This window comes from Dromaius novaehollandiae, chromosome 6 (assembly GCF_036370855.1).
Source record: "Dromaius novaehollandiae isolate bDroNov1 chromosome 6, bDroNov1.hap1, whole genome shotgun sequence".
Lineage (NCBI taxonomy): Eukaryota > Metazoa > Chordata > Aves > Casuariiformes > Dromaiidae > Dromaius > Dromaius novaehollandiae.
In genome coordinates, this window is record NC_088103.1 from 23,983,603 (window position 1) to 24,003,743 (window position 20,141).

The window sequence follows — 20,141 nt, forward strand, 5'->3', positions numbered from 1 at the left end:
ATCACATGATTTCAGTATCAGTCCATGCTTACACCTTCTTTCCCCTTTTTGATTTTTTTTGCCAAAACAGTAGAACTTTTTGGTGTAGACTATAAGGGATCCAAGCCAAACAACAGTCTTGCATTACTTTATTATAGCACAGATAACATCCTCAATCTGACATGGCATCATACCTGTCCCACCTACAAACCAGAGGGTCTAAATCACAAGCATCTACATTAAAGTCATATTTGAGTCTTCCCAGCGTATTCCAGTGTAGCAAGGTATTTTGCTGGAGATTTCTTCCTCATTCTCCAGCCCTCTTCTAAATGAGCAGGAATTCAAAAAATTTTAAGAGGAACCAAATTATATATAGAGATGTGTACGAGTATGAGTCATGAGATTATTATCAATTTTAAGTTGGCTCAGTGTCAAGGCATGCACACTTTCTGATAGCAGCTCATGAGTTAGGCTTGAAGCTTATACGTGAAGTCACTCCCTAAATGTTAGAAAAAACATTTATACACATTTCTAGAAGACTTGACCCCACACTGTGGCTGGTTGAATAACACATTGCAGAAATCTTAAGACTGCAAAACCCAAGAACCTCATGAACACACTCAGCTGCTGGAAAAGATGAATCTTTCTTACTCTGGAAACAAAGATCTCAGTCAAGACCCATACAGCAGTGCTGACAGACACCACCTGACATCAAACGTTCACTGAACTCTGTTTTTCAGTTCTTCTCCAAAAATGATCTCAGCTCAGTTGCTTCTCCATAGTCCCTTAGTAAAGCACATTAAATATAGCGTGTGATATTAGGAAACCTCCTCAGGAGCTTGTTCACTTTACTTGAAGTTAACTTTCCCCTGGGTTCCAGGGTCTCGTCCTCAGCTTTCTCCCTGCGTTCCTTCTGAAAAAGAAAAAGAAACCTCCAAATATTACCTTTGTTTATTTGCTGAGTTGACCCTCACACTCAAGGACTAGTAATAATTATACTGAGATGTTTATCTCAGAAGAATGTAATTTCTTTAAGGAACACTTATGATAGCACTTGCCTAAATAATCAGAAGGCTTTCAAAAATTAATGACTGTGGTCTCCTTTAAATGGTGAAATTAATGAATGACTGTCATCTTGAAGATGGTGTCTCTCCACACTCTTAGTTAAAAATATGATAAGCTTATATTAACAACACAAAACACATTTTTCCTTTTATTTTATCTTTTTTGCTTACTTTGTAATGCACTATATCAATTGTGGACATTTTTTCATGTATGCTGTCATGCAGCAACAGGGAAAAACAATTTGATGAAATGATGATACTATTACTGAAAAGACTGGAAATAGGAAAACAGTTTAGGGCACACCTAGTACATATACTTACCTTTATACTGCTTTTGAAACAGACCTTATTTCAAATTTATCATATTAGGTAAGAACACAACATTGTTTTAGTATTTATGCTCTGCCTTATTTCTGGAAACTATATCCAAATTTATTTCCATTTTCACTTGCACAAAGTCTTTATTGCCTCTCATGGAGTTGAATGGAGTAATTTCTAAAGTATAGGATCAGACAGGGTAACTGAGCTGGTATACTGTAGTAACACCCTTTACCTAGCAACTTCTGATTTCCAAACAATCTGAAATTTTTTCTTTTAACAAAACATCTAGCTCTCAAAGTCAGAAGCAGCCTAAAAGAATTCAAAATTTTCAGGGAATCAGGAATAGCTGTAACTACCTCATGCATCCTGAAAATTCTGCTTTTGATGAGGATTACTGAAACTACTGGTTATTTCTCTGCCACTCACTGTCTCCACCCTCACTTCTGCAATCACAGAACTATTTACAGATTTGTCACATAACTGAATTTGGGAATCCAGACTTACCACTTTCCCCCGCTATCCAGGCAATGCAGACATTGGACCGATACCTGACTGAGTTGACTATTTCTTGATTTCATGAATTACAGCAATTGCTGAAATTCACCTACACCTTACTCTAACAGCCTCAAAGTACTAGCTACAGAATTACAAAAATACTCCCAAATTAGAATCTAATCCACTTCTCACACCATACAAATCATTGTGTTACTTGCTGCCTCTACAGCTCCAAAACATACACTCCGTCATTCAGAACTATTGTTTAACGTGGAGAGAAGCAGTGTCTTCTATTGCTTCATTAGTACTGAAACATTAGAATCAAAAATTGGAAGAAATTAAAAGAAATGGCCTAGGTTAGGACTGATTGACAGCAACTGAGCTCTGCTTCAAGAATTTGACAACACAAGAAAGAACTGGACAGGATATTGTTTCCTCCTCGTTACAATGTACATGGAATCCTGTCCCTTCCACATCTTTATTTTCATTAGGTTCTGACCTTAAAAAAAGGAAGCTCTGCATGTCTGATCTACACCATCCTGCATCTCCCCTGCAGCTCAAATAGCTTACAACAAAAATTAAGTTGCTTAGAGTATGCTGTCGCTGTTGGCACACAGAGAAATGATTGAGGGCTTCCTCCTTTCCTGCCACCAGCCTTTAAGAATGCAAAAGAGGCCATAATTACTTCTGCCTTTGCCACGCAGTCATAGAACGTCCGGATCTCCTCAGCACAAGCTGCGTTACTGAAGTCATTCTGTTTCCAGCAGGCCATCATTACTGACATCTCTGTAATGCACGTTGCCTCTGGAGGGAAAAGACACAATGCAAATCTCAGTGCTCAGAGTGTCATATTAACAACCTTATGCAGTGCATATATCTCCAATGAGAAAACTAAGATGGGGTAGAGGCAGGGGAGAAAAACCAACATAAAAGTAAAAATCTGATCATTGCTCTGCTTAGGGATGAAGCTCCTAGTCCAAGTATCAGTGCCATTGAGCTAACATCTGATTGTTGCAAGTCAGATACAGCATCAGATACAGCATCTGTCTTAAGGATTCAAAGTACTTTACACGCATGTATCACAGATAAGATGTCAGAAGACACAAATTTAGCATTAGAATAGGGAAAAGTAATTTTTTCCAAACAATGCACTTGCTATTTCTATGACACCAGTTGGATCCCTTCCCTCTGCTGGGAAGCCTCTGATCTTCTGCCCACCTTCCAAAGGGGATCCCAAACAACTTCCACAGATGCTTTTTTGCCTCCCTCCGTATTTCCTAAGCACTCAGCAAACACCTCCCTGTTATCCACTAGCGTTTCGCTTCTCTAGGAAGTGGCTGCCAGCTCCTCGAGCCGCTCCGTGGAGCAAAAGCTGCGGTGCCGAGCCCTGACACCACGACGACCCCTCCCAGGGTACCGCTACGGGGAACGGGAGGACAGACCCCCGGGAGGTCCCGTGGGGCCCAGCCCCCCTTCTTCCCCCCCTCCCGCTAACGGCCCGCCCCGGCCGTTGCTCCCCTCTCCCGGGGGGAGGGGGGGCGTTTTAACGGCCTCCCGCGCTGCGGGCGGGGGCCTGGCGCCGGGAACTCACCTCCCGCCTGCTCCCTGCGGTTCGCGACCTTGTTGGCCAGCACGAGCGGCCGGGTGGGGCGGATAACCGGAGGCCGCTTCTTCTGCCGCCACTGCCCGGAGACCCAGCGGGTCACCCAAGCCGGGTACACGGGCGCCGCCATGCTCTTTGCGACAGGCCGCACGGCGAGCGAGCGGCCGCCGGCCCACGTGACCTGCCGCGAGGGCGGTTCTGGCGGCGGCGGCGGCGGCGGGGGGGGGGGGGGGGGCGGCGGCGGCGGCGGGGCGGTGGCGGCGGCGGGGCGGTGGCGGCGGCGCGCGCGCGCCCCGGGGCCCCCGCGCAGCCCCCCGGCACCCGGGTCTGCAGCAGCACTGCGCCGTGCGGGCCGAGGGGAGCGTGGGGCCTGCGCAGCGGGGCGCGGGGGTGCGCAGCATTCACCGAGAGCCTCCTCGCTGCTGCCTGTACCTCACCGGACCACGCAATCCAAGCGCATCTGGGCTGTGACCTTATTCTTATTTCCCCACCCTGTTCTCCAGCCTGAGTCCGGAGAAATTAAATGACTTTTTAAGGTTTCTGTGGTATAGGGATGCAATGAAGGAAGGAACAGGGGCATGCACACTTCAGCTAGTGAAAAATCATTACTCTTTCAAGGTAATTCACATGGATCTTAAGGAAGTGTTTTGCAACTATACAGAAACTTTGCTTAGTGCTTAAGACTCAGCATCACTTTGCCCTCTCAGCCCTTCATTTCTCTCCCTTGCATACTAAAAGCTGGATCTCGCTTGCCTTGTTTACTGATGTTCCTACCATATCTTCCAAAGACGTACTGAAACTGCTTCTTCGGAAGTGGCAACCTTGTTCTCACATCCTCATACTCTGCAGCAGAGAATCCAGTTGTTTGCAGAAGTTTCTCTCCTAGTGTAGGATTTAAATTCCCAGAAGTCCTCAACTCATCTGGCTCATCCTGGAGCCCTTCTGTCCCTTCCTGAAAAACGCAGATAACAGAAAAGGCGCTGTGAAGTTATCAAGGGCTAGGGTACATAATGATTTCTGCACAGCATGAGGAACAAGGTACATACAGAGAACTGAGGAGCAGACAATGGACACTGGGGACCTAAAATAGTCAGGATTGCTCATCATTGAATAAGTTATCTTATCACCATACCAGAACTCCATTAGGCACCAACTATTTCCCCTGTGCATTAGGGAACAGATGAGGAATCAGGTTTTTTCCACGGGAATGGCTGCAGGTTTGGAGTTCTCTGACCGTACACAATAGGCCAAACCACACATACTGGGACCATTTTTTTTTGCATGGATATTGGTCTGGATAAAAAGAACATATTCAAGCTCTCAGCTACAGACATATAAAACCCGAAGCACCCCCCTTGCCTCCGCCTAGTCAAGGAAGTTTACAAGCTGCCAGAAGTTTTGTTCCTGGAGTTAAATATCACATGTTGCACACCGGAATGTTCGCAGAATCATTACTAGAATCTACTCCATCAGCAGATTTAACATGTTCTGGTATGCCTGATTCTATAATTATTTTTGTGTTATTTTACAGTAATATTTTCTTAGAGTCCAGTTTGAAAAGTATGAGAAGCCATTTCCAAATAAATAAAAGACATTTCTTCTGGTCCTCGTTAGAAGCAAATTACCCTCTCTTTAGAACTGCACTGAAACAGGTTGGAAGTTCTGAAACATTTAGGTAGGAGGGTTGTTTTTCTACTTCCATTTTTCTAATTGGACAGGAAATGAGCTATCTTTCTAGCTTGGTTGCCAGTGGAGAAGATAAAAAACAAGCTGACACCTTCGAATTAGTCTAGAGGGTTTGCACGCTGGAACTCTAAATGTCAGAGATCTTACAAATTTAAGCCAAAGAGCTGAAGTACCTTTTCAGTATACCGATTTATGTGAAGTTCATGCGCTAATGTTTTTTTTTCTCTTCTAGTTACACCTACTGATACTCATTTTTCTCCACCACGTTTGTCTGCTGTAGTTACTAATTAGGCTTGCACAAGAAGAAAAAGAAAGAGGCAGATGTTAGGGCATAAGAGAAGCTAAACCGCATGCCTTGTAAATCAACTTCCCTTTTTCCAAATTACATTAGCTAATGGTGGCAGCACCTTCAGGTACATTCACCTTCAAAAGCTGATTGCTCTTTTAAACAATTCCAAGAAAAATGGGGGTGGAGGAGGAAAGGCTGGGAAAGAGAAAGGCAAGCTATGCAAGGAGAATTTTAATAGCTTCCTGTCAGTTACTGCTGTCTGCATTAGACTCTTTTTGGCATGCAGCCTGGGATTGGAGCATCAGCCTAAGAAATCTACCAGCAGACAGAGTAATGTACGTGACGGTGTCTGCACACGCCATGGAGAGATGTTTGAAGCAAGGTACAAACCTCAGTTTTGAGGGAGAATGTGGAATTACAGAAGACGTGTGGTATTCAATAGTCGAGTCTCTCTATAAGCCTGTATTTTGCACAACTGATGGTACAGAATCATAAATGAATGGGACAGAAGTTTCCTCTTTTCAGGTGGAGACAGGAACCTGATTCCCTCAATACACTGATGAACCACACAGGTATGTTTCACTGCGAATCCTGAATACATGACTATAAAGAACTTGTACAATCCTAACTGCATCTGCAATTTACTGTTTCCTCAAATGAACATAGGTTAAAAAAAGCTGAATCCTGCCCTATGTCTCAGCTAGTCAAAAACAAGATGAACCAAAGAGGTCAAACTATTTGGAAAAAAACCCACTACATTACAACTGGAGTAAGGGCCAGTTGTGATGCTACAATAAATGCTATGCTATGGTAAAATATAATGCTAAAAATGCTATAATGAAATATATCCTTAAAATTAGATTGTTTACTTAAATACTTTTCTAGGAGGTGAGAAATTCACCATGGGTTCTTCTCTTTCTTGAGCAACTATCTAAAACCTCAAGGCACTTTCTGAAAAAGACTTAGGGGCTGAGACTAAGGAATCAGACGTATTGGGAGAAATGAAGAGAGCTGAAAGCCACATCTTTCTGAACAGCTTGGATCCAGCTTTCTTCAAGTAAATTCCAAGATATCCATCCAAGTTTATCCTGAATTTCTTAATTCTTCCCATGTAACCTCATAATACCCTCACCTACCATAATTTATTCTCATCTGTCTCAGCCTGACCTCCTTGACTGTGAGCTGCCCTAGGGCATTTCAATTTGTTTGAAGCTGCCTTAAATTTCCCACTTTAGCAGGAAAGCAAACCAGTATGCTAAGAGACAATTCCAGTCAATTCAGACTTATTCCCACTACCCAAACTAATGTATTTGGGTGATAATAGCACTTAAATAGCTACAATGGATGCAATTTATTTTCTGAGGTCATAGTTCCTCCCCCTCCCCAAGCTCCAGTGCTATCCTACTTTTTCTTGATCTACTTCAGTCAGATCAGCCTGAAATATCCTGTTCACCTGATTAGTTCTGAGCTGCCATCCCTAATTTCTAACTTCCCAGACCGACCCAAATCCAGCCCATGCTACTCCAAGTTACCTGATCTCTCCTTATTGTTCAAAGATGTCCCAAAGTATCATGGCTTGCTTTGATCCATTCCAAGATCCCCAGAATCATCTCTAGCTGAGCTGAGCCACTTCAGCATTAGGTGGGTCTTTTCTGCAGGAAAGAATGTATATAACAGAATACAAATTAAGATGCCAGTCATGTCAAGGCTCTGGAACAAAATCTGCAGTTGCATTTCTCTCCACCCTTCCTAACCCTCTGCAGTGCCCTGCATCTGCAAGTGCCAGCTTCGAGACAGTGAGTCATAAGAGAAGTGCAGTTTGTTAATACTTGACACAGGCCTTGGCTCAGCTGCTCATATCACTAAAAGGATTTTGCATCTGATTAATTTCAACCTGTCAGTAGAGGTCTCTGAGCAGAATGAAGGAAGCTGCTGCCCTGTATGTTTCTGATTAATACAATTTCTCAGAAGGTGCCTGGGGATCCATCAACAATCCTAATTAAATGCAACCAAATGGATGACATGACAGCTAATCATTAAGGGAGTGGCTCTCCCTGGACAAGGGGTGACGAGTAGGCTTGGCAGGATGGTAAGGGGGCAGATGGCTGCTTGTCTACCATAGCACTGTTTAAAGAGCGTTGTCCCTGATGGCTGTGTTCCAGTTCAATTTATCCTGTTCCCAGCCTTCTAGTTATTTGTTCTTCCACCATCTATTGTTTCTCAAGCTAGTTAAAACTGCCCTCTGTCAAGGTGAGACAGAAGCATTTTTGCTGTGATTCTCCAGCTACTGCACTTTGCAGACCATTTCCAGGGAAAAAAAAATCTCATTCCCCTTTTCCTCCAAACATATGCACTCACTTGGTACTTCGCTCTTAAAATGTGTCACTCTACTTACCATCACAGAGGATCCAGAGATCTTAATTCAGTTTGAAAATTACTTCAGCAACACAAATAAGAAAAGGCAATTGCATTTTTTTCAGTTCTAGAAATTATCAATGTTAGGTATCAACAAAACAGTATTTTTCAGTGAGGTTATTTTGTTCTTAGAAATTGCAGTTGTTGTGGAAGCTGGAAATACAGATTACCAGTTTAGCAAATAAAATACTATTTTTTGCTGAAAATAGGCAGCACCTGGTATCCCAGTCTTGGCAGAAGAATGATAACTTTAGCCTGTCCAATGCAATGAACTTGACTGCTGTATTTTGAACCTTCAGCTGGACATTCGTTCCCTCTCTCTCACCTCTGAGAGGACATGAACTTATCCTAGCTTGTCATGTCAGTTCTGAGACATCACCCACAGAATCTAGTACTGTTTCATGTAAGCAGCTACAAGGAGGAGATACCCATTTTTAGAACATTAATGCTAGTGAATAAAGCTGTCTTGACAGCTTTGAAATTGTCCCTCTAGTCACAGAGAAAAAAGGCAAAATGTGTGACAAGCAGCGGTGCAGTGACTCACCCTGCTTTGCATAGGCCTAGTAAAGGGTTTATAGGAGCAATCTCTTTATCACTTTAACCTTTGATATCTTTGCTGTAACTCCTGATTAGTCTCAGTTGTGTTTTTGTGATTATGGGCACCTGCACAGTAAGAACTGGATCAAGAAAGATGCTGTTTACACTTCAGTCGGAGTATCATTCAAGACTTCCAACAGTCACAATGTAAGTGATGATATTCAGCCACTATCCAGCTGGTCCGGATTTAAAGCTGTGAAGTGAGAAATCCACTGTTAGCAATCAAAAACGTGTACAATCAGAAACCTTTCTCCAAAATATGAATAGTTGTTGCAATCACCTTCCTCCTTGTCTGCACTCACATATTTGCATTAGCAGAAAGACAACTGGGATCATAAACTTAATTCACTTTGGCTAAGGTTGGCAGTAGTCTTTGGACATTATACAGTAATCCTTTCATATGTATAATTATGTAAATTAATCTCAAACTCTTTATTCCTGGTAGCAGAAGAACTCAATCTTGAAGTCACCCATTCTCAGAAAGCAAGCTTTGACAAGATGCAAAGAAAGAGGAAGACAGGAGGGGGAAAAAAGAGAGAGAGAGAGAGAAAAGAAATTCTATAGAAACAAATATGAGATTATCAAATAATTACAAATATTGCACCTGTCAGGCAGTGTTTGCAGGGCAGTGGATATTCTTATTCCAGAACTGGTGAAAACTACAAGATCACTGAACAGTATTGGAACACATATGCCCTTCAATGTTATGAGACCCAGTTTCTCCTCCTTCCCGCCCCCCAAAAAAGCAGAAGAGAGAAGAAAGCAAAGCCCTGGGTAGAAGAACAGCCATTACTCAACATTTTGGAGTCCTTGCTGTCCAGAGAAGTGGGTGCTGTGAAGGTCAGTCAGCAGCCTGGAACAGAACAGCAACCACAGCTCTTCAGCCAACTGAGGAGGGTTCCCACTTCTCCCGTCCCTGCAATGTTTTCCTAGCAGCTAGACAAGTTATTCAGTCTAGTCACTAGAAGAATTTTAGCCTTAATACATGTACACCATGTACAATAAATAAAAGATTTAACACACTTAACAGACACGCTCTTTATAATTCATGGACACATTGTGTTGTACAAGAGCAGATAAAGCTAGCATGATCTCCTCTTACTACAGGACACCTCCTCATCCCCCCATGCAGATACACGAGAAACACAAGGCTTGGGTAAATGTCATGGCTATAAAGAGTAGTAGCTGATATTCATAACCTTTTAGGAAGTCCATCACCTGTAGGACTTTGATTAAAAAAAAAAAAAGGTTAAATCTTCTAGGAAGACACTAAAAACTCAGCAGAGAAAGGTATGGAAATTGGTTTGTGACTCCTATCTACAAACTAGCAGTGCAAAGTAACAGCCTTCTATAGTGTGTACATATAGCATTCCCCATCCTCATTTTGCTATGCAGACAAGCAAAGTGAGGCTTTAGGACATCATTAATCAAGAAATTTATAAACAAGTGCTATGATACACATACTTACTATTGGTACTTCCTCCTCTTACTCCTGCAAGGACAATACATTAACTGTAGCATATCTAATTCTGATAACAGCAGATAAACTACAACAAATACCTGGACTTGGTTATAAAACTCACAGTTCTAGTTAAATTATAGGATAAAACAGAAAAAGCAGAATGTGCTACTACATACAAAAAGCCAGACCAGAATTTGTCCTCCCGACTATCCTAACAAAAACCTCTGTAAGAAAAGCTTATGGGATACAGCTAATTAAAAGGAGCACACAAACAAAGGAAACAATGATTTTCTATACAGAAACATGAAATGAAGAGAAATGAAATAATTGAGGGCATTAATTCAAACAATTTATTTAAATCTCATTAAGCTGTTCAGCAGACGATCATATTCAAAATTAAAGCAGCCTTAACTTGTTTTATCTTAAATTGCCATAATATGCTTGAGAAGGAAATTTAGTCCTGAATACACCCATCTATAATCTTAATCTGACTTGAGTAATCCACTTTACAGATTAATTCAGATACATTCACTTAAGTATCTCTGTATAGGTAAGCCCTGAGAAACTGAAAGAAAAAAGCTGCAGACACTGGAAAAGAACAAATCAAAGACCTCTGAATCCTTGGCATTAGGGAGAGAACAAGAAATAATTATAGCCAGGATTTCAGACTTGATGGAAACTTAAAAAAACCCAAAGCATACTAATTCTACTCAGGTTCTACACGATACCAGGTAACATGCTTTTATGTTAAAATAAATTATTTAATTCCCAACTTTCAACCAAGTAGCCTTTAGTCCAATCCATATGCATCACCTGCAAAGTCAGCAAAAGAACAAAATTCAGCAGAGAGTAAGTAACCCACCCAAAGCCATTCATTTACCCTGAAAAGTAAGAATATTTGAGGCACGTTTACTTGGGGAGAATAGATTTTATTGCTGGTATTTCATAAGGCACAACTGCTCTCCACAGACACTAGTCTTCTGTAATTCCTTCATTGAAAAAGTTATTTATTAGCAGCTAAACATATAACATAATGAGGAGAATAAGTGATTGGTAAAATATTTATAAAAACAGCAATGTATATTTTAGAAATAAAAAAACCCTGCAGTGAAATAACCTAAGCTATTTGAACAGAGTCTGAAAACATGTTCATCTGAAGTCACGTAAGCCACAGGGAAACAAACCTATACCAAATGCACAAGCAGAGTAAGTTCTTCTGCCCCAGACATTGAAACCTGCAGGTCAGTAGTAGCTTCACACTGACGAGCTGAAATTCAAATCAAAGCAGTGGATAACATCTGCACAGCTGAAATACAATCACAACAAAGACTTACTCACTTTATCCATCAGAAAAATAATCTCTGAAATAGTTTTTCTTCTATTTCAAGGCAAGTATTTGGCATGAGGTAAGAATTCTCACTCTCACAACTTTCAATGCAGTTTTCAAGTCAAAGTCTTCCAAAGATGGGTCAGTGTTGCCTGGTCCTCTTGAGAAAAATCTCATGCATATAATCCCAAAATCTTCCCTGATGTGACTCATTGCGATGAATCATAGCAGTGAGAGCCTCACCCTGATCAAGACTTTGCCAATAATCCTGCAGCCACATCTCTTTCCAACTGAAACATTAAAAAAAAAAGACACCACCATAAACCATTAAAAAAAACCCCACAGGGGTCTGCAGCTGTAACAATATTAAAACCATTTTTTTTTCCTTTCACCTAAGAGGAAAACAGGCCCAGGGAAGCTCATGACAAACTATGGTATTACTGTGCCATTGTGCTCCAAGTGCACTTAAAGAAATCTGCTACATAAATTCTCTCTGGAAAACAACCTCACTGTTGGCTTTAGAACTTTTCCGAGATTTCAGCATGTGACTGTAGTGTTAGCCATGTTACAAACTGTGAAGAATAAAAACTTCTATTAAAATAAAATCTAGCACAGAAGCTTTGTATGATTTTGAGAGTGGCTTTCCATGGCCAGTACATTTACAACTACGGTTAAGACTAAGAATCGTTTTTTTTTTTTTTTCAAACAAACCATTTAACAATTAAAAGACTGACAGCTAGTCATTACAAAAATCAGGTTATACATGACAGAGAGAAAAAGCTTTCTCTCTCAACCCTGACTGCATACTCAATCTCCAGACTACCTGGCTGAGCATATGCTTTTTCTTTTTCAGTGCATACATTTCCAAACTTTTCATAGCACAGACTTCCTTATAACATCTTTGAGCAACTCCCTTCCCACACATGATCACGTAGACTACTCTCATTTGCATTACATCAAAGTATGGCAATAATTTATTTAGCTAATAATTAACACCCTTTCTTTTCATGACAGACCTGATTATTCTTAATATTACCTTTTCTTCTTTACTGTATCTGCTACCCAGACACATAAGACCATCATAAATTTTGGCAAGAAGGACCAAACATGATGCTGTTTCTTATCTGCCCATATGAGTTACCCAGTAATTGTTAATTTTCCTGCAGAACTATTAACTTCTTCCCCCTACCGATCACAGAAATGAGTACAGTGCCTCCTACTTTCACTCTAGACACCATATACTAAAGCAAGCATGGCTGCATTGCCCAGACATCAGCAGACCTCACCCACTATGCCAGGAAACCCAAAAGAACATGCACAAAATCACAGTCACGTTCTTTGTGGAGCAGCACACAGTTCATAGGCGATGGGAATTAGTTTTCTGTTGTCAACAATATTATTGGCAGAGTATACCAACAGAGACCTCAAAATAAACCTTTTCACATTGATCACAATGTGAAGGATCATGGGCAGAGGCCTTCTTTGGCATACAAAATATGCCTGCCTAAAGCATCCTTTGTAAAAAGCAGCTCTCGGATGTACTGTGAGATCACTCTGCCTACCAGCTAAATTAATTAACCTTTGTTCAAGGATCTCCAACATGAATTACATGTTTTTTATAGCACTGAAAAAGCGCAAATATTAGGAAAGTGGACACACTCATGTAAGCACTATACACAAAGGGGAAGGAAATAACAGAAAAAAGAAAGCATTCTGCAGCTGAATTCAGTGGAAATGATACTGAAAGGAATTCCAGTATCCAAATGAACACTTCATCAACAAAATAAAAACTGAATACAAACACTTTAGCATTTTTCTTTTTATACTGGCATTACGTTTTTTTAAGAAATAACTTTCACTCTGATTCGGTAAATTCTCTGGAAAAAAATGGTACCCCAGGATGAACAGGACTGTACAAATATCCTGACACTATCAACTATGTACACTAGAAACACAATTACCATAAGAAAATCATCTGTCTTTAATGCTGCTGATTATTGGATTCTACTGCAAGACACATCTTACACTACAGATGTGGCAAATTGGATACACTTCCAAACTGTTTTCTCTCATCCTAAATAGAGAGATCAGCATAAAATGGAACTAGCAGAGTCACCATAGTTCCAAAATCTTCCTTTACCAAACACACATCGGCCTCTCACAATTACCCAGTTCAAGAAGCGCTGCAGACTCCAGTTTCTACTGAGCAGACATCCTAAACGTGAGTAGCACTGTAGCTCACTGCATCTTCCCTACAAAGCAGCTAAGAATTCAATAGATTATAGTGACAGACCCATAATCTAACACATACAAATGGTTATTCTACACTTTTGTTCTTAAACTACTGATCACAATCTGCTTGGGTACCAAGTTCAGAAGCCCAAACACAAGTGAGACTGCAGGCATAAGAGCTCAGGAGTCGTGTTTAGGAACACTGTTTTAGAGCTGAAGAATAGTGAGGTGAGGGTGTAATAATATGTTTGGGTTACATACACTTATATGAAGAGAGATTCTGAGGCAACAGTTCTGTCAGTTCAGCACATTTGTCAACACTAAACACAAATTACATTTGCGAACAATGGTAACAGAGTATGAAAAGGCACAGTGTAGCCATACTGTAACTGGCACCAGCTCTAAAAATACATAAACTCCAAATGCCTTTGCTGTTCTCTTTGCGCTCCAGAATCCTCCAGAACCCAAAGTCACAGTGTATGTTTACTGTCAGACTTTACAAGCTGCATAGCTTGCACCCTTACCAGGCCTGTGTCATTTCTCCACAATTAATGTAAATTTGTAAAGAAACAAAACACGGGATTAATAGTTTCTGTAGGCATTCACCCAAATAAACCATGCTGTTCTTATAACATTACTGTCAAACTCTGGCAAAAAGGCATGTTTGTGCAATTACAGAACAACAGAGCTAAGCTAACACTTTTGTGGCAATTTTATCTTTCTATCATGTTCCATTTTGGAGACAAAACCAGTGAAAGCTCACATGCTTGCAAGATAGAGAACACTGTACTTCACTGGGGATCCTCTTAATCATAGCTTGTAATTCAGATACACATTATCTTTCTAAAGCAGATGGCAAGCAATGGAAAACTTGCATGGTACAGTATCTCCAGACACATCTTATCTCCATAAATGGGAGGGAATACCATACTATGGTACAACAGATATGGAAATCTCTGCAGCTTGGATTATGGACTGATATATAAAACCTCCTTGCTGATAGGCCCTGCACAGAAGGGTGAAGTACCTTAATTTACAGGTAAGCAGCATAGGACACCCACGCTGTGTATTCAAAAGTATTTCTCTACTGCCACCTGCTGCTCAAGTAGAAGAAAATTTACAAAAAAAGTAGAGAAAATTAATTTATATGGGGTAGAATGAGGGAAGAGCACATTTTGCTACCAAGGCAAAGAAAAAGGTATTACTATAAAAAGCTCCAATAAATAAATCAACCAACAGAAAGCAAAGGATTACAAAGGCATTTAGGGGCCCCTTCTACTTACAAGCATAATTTTTAACTAGCCAATATGTTAATGGTACTGTGAAAAATGCTTTTTAGTGACAAACATCAAAGTAAAGTTTTGCAAAATAGGAATTTCCTAAAGAATTTGAGTGACCTAAGGCTTTTTCTCTGTTTGAATTTCAGTTGGCTATTTTTGAAAATATCCAAACCTAGTAAGTAGCAGCTCCCCCACCACTTCCCTCCAGTTACAAAATACCTAATACTCTTTTTGTGGATGGATAACTTAACAAAACCTTTTTTTTTTTTTTTTTTTTTTTTGAGATTCAGATGTGCATAGAACTTAGTTCTGGGTTATAGAGAACTTAAAATGATGGAGTCTACATTTTCACCAAACGGTTTCCTTTAACATTTTAACATGCCTAGATATTTAATTCCTTAGTCTAGGAAATTACTAACAAACCTGTAAACTGATACAAACTGGGATAGAGGACACTGAAAAGTTCTCTCTGGACAGTGCTTCAGATCTCTCTGATATCTTCAAACAGTCCTTAGCTTAATACTTGATACAGCTGAACGGACACCAGAATTCCGAAATCTTTGGAAACAAATAGCTACGAACGTAGGCAAAAATCTGCTATGGTTTAAGGTTTAGCTTCATGAGGGCTCTCTGATAGCTCATAGGAAATGGACTGCATAAATTTGAGTAATTCCCTAAATAGACGTAAGTATGTTAAAGGTAATGCAGAGGAGGATGACCAACTTAGGGGATCCAAACATGTTACACTAGTGATATACCCTACAAAAAGTGCACAAACAGCTTATGAACAACCAGAACGCTTCCCTTCAGACATGTATTGTAGCAATACTTGTATAAATATTAAGAATTAAATAGACCATGGAAACAAAACTCTCTTCTTCCTGTCAAAAGTGGTGACCTCAGGGTTGGTATGATTAGTTGAACCCTGACAGAGTTCAGGGCAGCTCGCACTAGAGATGAACTGTATCACACTGGGCTAGGCCTGGGAGAATCCAGTAGCAGTATCAATCCCCATATGCAGAAAAGGCAGTATCCACTCAGCCTATTCTGTCCTGCATGGTCACACCTAAATAAATGGGAACACACCTTCCAACACAAGTCAGAATTTTGCCCCATTGCCACACAAAATTTAAATCAGTCTTCTACCGTATTTAGAGTAGACCTAACTTCTGCTCTGATGGAAGTCATCAGAAGCAAGCTAGGCCTACACTGAATACTTTAGCAACCTCTTTTTAATGCAGTAATTTGTACTGACATATAGAGCTTCTTTCATCCGTGGGCTACCAAGTGCTTTATCATTTCTGCCCCTCCTCCAAACGAAAAAAAAAGGCTACAGCAAAGGATAACCAAATTGCCAAAGGTCACACAGCATTTCAAGAGTGCCTCATGGAACAGAATCCAGGTCTCATGCTCTTGCTTCAACCACTAGCCAATATCATCTTCCAGTCCTCTCTTCAGCCTCCGTGTTACACAGTATTAGCACAACTACCATTACTATCCACAAAACATAATATAAAGTGTGAATAGAGATGCATTGTAGGATTCTTTAAAGGAAAAAGTATTATTAAAAATTATACCTATTGATGTTCAAAGCTTTTTTCTTCAAAAAGCCTAGTATTTGTACATTACCTGTCTCCTCCAGAGAGATCTTCAACATTTCCAAACCCAGGAGTTGGCATAGGACATCCCATATGTTTGAACTGAGCAATTCGAGGTCTGGGAGCTGGAAATTTCCCATGAGACTTTTTGTGTTCCTGCTCCTCTTTGACTCGGGTATTCTCCCTGTCACAGATGAAACACTCGAAGCCATTCAGGTAATTGGGCAGAGTCATGTCATTCACACCCCACTCCCGCCTCTCCAAGCTCTCTAGCAAGAACTGGTTTTTGATTCCACCAGTTTTTTTATACTCTAGATATTTCATATATTGCTCTCCATTCTTGTCCAGGAAATCAAGATACTTTGCTAGCTCTTGAGGACTGTCAAAGTCATCTATGAGAATGATGGAGAGGTTGTTTGGCATCCAATCTCGCACAGCTGGGGAGCCTCGGTATACAGGGACAGCACCCAAATGCATCGGACGCCACAGTTTCTCAGTCATGTAGTCGTTACATATGGCGTTTTCCAAGGCCAGGTGAAACTTGTACCTGCCAATAAAGTTCATGAATTCGGAATCTTCTGTAGTGGCTGTAGAAGTGTCTTGCAATCGCTCACTGGGAAGCTCACGGTTATGCAGGCATTTCCCATAGGAGTCAACCTAAAATAACAATGGTTATCTTTACAAAAGTGATTTGTGTTCACTTGGAGCTTGTTTTCAGAGTCTGTTGTTCTCTTTAAAGTTCCTAATTTTGATCAGTTCCTAGTTACCTTAGTTTAGCCTCACTTTCACTTTGACTTCTTCCCATTTTGACAGTCAAACAAAAAAACTGCAGGACTTCTCAAAATAACCAGCACATCTTACTACATCATCCAAGTCTCAGCCATTCCTCACCCCTCCTAAAGCCCCAGGTCTTCTTCAACAGCTTTAGGGGAAACTGAATACTCAATGTCAAAAGCAGCACAAACTATGCTACAGATGAGGAAAAAGAAAAAGTGTGGAGAAAGGAGGATTTCATAAAAAATATATTTATTAGAGGACAACTCAGAAATGGACAGGTGAGGAAGGGCACAAAACTTTTAAATTAACATCAGGAGAATTATCTTTCTACTTATTGGAGATTCAGTACTTTCCCAAACAGTGATTCCACACAGCTCCCTCCAATCTCAGCAGGCTGGCAAAGATATTTTCCATTTGTTAAAATAAAATAAAAAGAATTGATGCAGGGAGCTAAAAGAATACCGTCTAAAAATGAAAGGCAAAACACTTGATCCTGAGTCTGTTTCATACTTTTACAATGTACAGTCACAATTTTAAAATGATTTTGTCTTTACTTCATTACTGAGTATATGATGAACCCTCACACTACTAAAATGACTAAAAAAAAAGATGTTTTAGCTAAAGATTAAAATCAGATCATTTCTCTCCCATCTACTATCCTTAGGAACTTCTAAGAAAAGAGTTAAATGTTTTTCTGCTTAAAAGAAAATTACCAGCTTATCCACCAGTTGAGCCATAGTAGTACAAACCACCGTTAAAGTAACACACTCCTACTGCAACACAAATAAGGAGTGGACTCTCAAAAAGACACAATAATCCATCTTTTTATTGCACACCTACACTTTTAAGTAGCAGTAAAGCTTCTAAGTTAGCATCTTTCCTTTACGCTAACTTACACAGCTACAGAGATTTCAGCAACTGCTGGCACTTGGTCCAGGACACCAAGTTTATTGGGGGATACAGCCCAATATGTACCTGATCCTGCAGTTTGACCAACTCCGTACTAACAGCTACGGTAAGGCCTACCTACTGGTGTGTGGTGTAGTCTAGACCACGTTTTTGGAAGGAAAGCAACTAGTTTTGCTGTCCAGCTTGCAGTCAGGTGTGCTTCCTGTTACAACTCTTGTTTTGGCTAAAAACGAGGACAAACAAACCCTGTTAAAAGGAGGTCCCGGAGGCGGCAGGGGTGGCCAGGCAGGCCCAGCTCCCACAGTGACACCGTGTCACAGCTGCCCCGCGCACCACACCTACCTGGATGTACTTCATGAGCTCCCGCACGTATCGATCCCTGTCCGAGGGGACGTCGCAGTGGGACTGCATGTACAGCACGGGCGCATAGCCCCGCCGCCGCCACGCGTCCTTCTCGGCCAGGGGCACCGCCGGGCGCCGCAGGTACCCCGCACCGGGCAGCCACTGCAGCGTGAGCGGGTAGTCAGACTCCCGGCGGAAGGTGGCCGTGTAGTTGAAGAGCCGGATGCCGGGCGCGTGCGAGAGGACGTAGTTGTTCATGGGGGACTCCTCGTGGAAGAGGGCCCAGGTCTGGTGGGGAAGGCGCGGCAGCGGCGCCTCGTAGGCCCTGAAGTCAGTGCCGTAGAAGATGAGGGCCTTGGTGCGGCGGTGCCGCGCCGCCCGCCGGCTCCGCGTGACCAGGCAGGAGCCGCGCGGGCAGTCGATGCGCTCCGTGTCGCCGGGAAAGTGCGGGAAGAGGCTGCCGCTCCACCACAGCAGGATGGGCAGCGCCCTGTTGGCCCGCGTGTCGTTGTTGCCGGGGCCGCGGTAGGACGCGGCGGCGACGGCGCCGAAGGCCGCGGCCGGCGGGACGGGAGCGTGCGGCCACCCCTCCGCCTCGGCCGCGCACGACTCCTCGGCGCCCGCCGGCCCGGCCGCCGCCTCCTGCTGCCCGTCGGCGCCCGCCGCGCCCCACGCCAGCACCAACGTCACCCAGAGGCGCGCGGACCACAGCCCGCCGCCCCCCATTCCCGGCTCCTGCGGCGGCCCCGCCCCGTCGCTGCGCCCCGCCCCCCGCGAAACGCAACGCGCCGCCCCCGGGGTCCCGCCGGGGAGCGCCGCGCGACCAACGGCCGTAACGGTCGCGGCGCCCCGCCCGCCGCCGCCGCTGTGCTTACTGGGGCTGGCGGCGCGCGAGCCGCCACAGCCGGGTCCAGGCTCCTCGGCTTGCCGCAAGCGACCAGAACACCTCGGAGCAGAACAACACGCATGGAAAACAACACTGGCAGAGCTGGCGTAACAAAGATACTGCCTTTCTTCCAGACTGAGATTTAAGAGCAAATAACGCTTTTTAACCTCCACGTAGATTAAAAGCAGCTGTTAACAAATCCACAATAGATTTGCTGCTGCTAAGACGAGAACCGCACTTCCACTAGTTTTGCAGACTTCAAACTTTAAACCCTCTCCCTGCCCCTGGCACAGGCTCATTCTTCTGTGAAACCAATACAGCCAACTAACCTGCAACAGCACCGCCAAAAGCTAACAAAAGCGACTTCACTGAGGGGTAGCATACCGAAAGCAAGTACATTTGCAGATACGCAAGCATCCTAGACAGGGCAAGAAAATACACTTCAGTGTAGCCCCTGCCAGAGTCCACAATAAGAGGGAACAGAAAACATCTTCTGGTAACAGAACTTCTGTTTTTGTACATCTACATGTAGGGTAGAAAGCTCCCACTGGAGCTGCTTTTCTGTACCAACCTGGAATAACTCCTTTGGTATTAAAATATTTGTAAACAGGACTGATGTCTGCAATGCTGAGTTAGTTTTACATTATAAAGTTCTAACAGAAGAATTACCCCTCAGTTAAGGAATTGCTACAAGCACCAAATTCATGCCCGTGAGGGATAATTTAATCCCACAATACTTGCACTATTTCATAATACATAAGTTAATATGGACACACATTAACTGTATAAAGAGCAGGTTAAAACACTGGAGGCTCTTCTTGCCTTCCTTCAAGGAGGAAAGTCCGAGCCACAACTCGGTCACGATTCGGAAGCACAGTA

At 42.4% G+C, this 20,141-nt stretch overlaps 2 protein-coding genes across 3 annotated transcripts; both read right to left on the bottom strand.

Annotated features, from left to right (window-relative positions):
• Nucleotides 1-111: 111 nt before the first annotated feature.
• CHCHD1 (coiled-coil-helix-coiled-coil-helix domain containing 1) lies at nucleotides 112-3,651 on the bottom strand. Its single transcript, XM_026094956.2, has 3 exons — nucleotides 3,451-3,651; nucleotides 2,545-2,663; nucleotides 112-892 (listed from the first exon to the last, which is right to left on the bottom strand). The coding sequence occupies exons 1-3, from the start codon at nucleotides 3,590-3,592 to the stop codon at nucleotides 779-781; spliced, it is 375 nt and encodes a 124-aa protein (XP_025950741.1). The 5' UTR covers nucleotides 3,593-3,651; the 3' UTR covers nucleotides 112-778.
• Nucleotides 3,652-8,654: 5,003 nt separating this feature from the next.
• On the bottom strand, nucleotides 8,655-19,157 carry FUT11 (fucosyltransferase 11). 2 transcript variants are annotated; one of them, XR_010389705.1, is made up of 4 exons: nucleotides 18,377-19,157; nucleotides 16,380-17,005; nucleotides 11,250-11,528; nucleotides 8,655-9,302 (listed from the first exon to the last, which is right to left on the bottom strand). XR_010389705.1 is itself a non-coding variant. In XM_026094955.2 (3 exons), exons 1-3 carry the CDS (start codon nucleotides 19,100-19,102, stop codon nucleotides 11,381-11,383), a joined length of 1,500 nt encoding a protein of 499 aa, XP_025950740.2. In that variant the 5' UTR covers nucleotides 19,103-19,157; the 3' UTR covers nucleotides 10,239-11,380. The 2 variants fall into 2 exon arrangements, 1 of the variants encoding a protein (XP_025950740.2); XM_026094955.2 differs by lacking the exon at nucleotides 8,655-9,302 and having other exon boundaries at nucleotides 10,239-11,528.
• Between the last annotated feature and the right edge of the window lie 984 nt (nucleotides 19,158-20,141).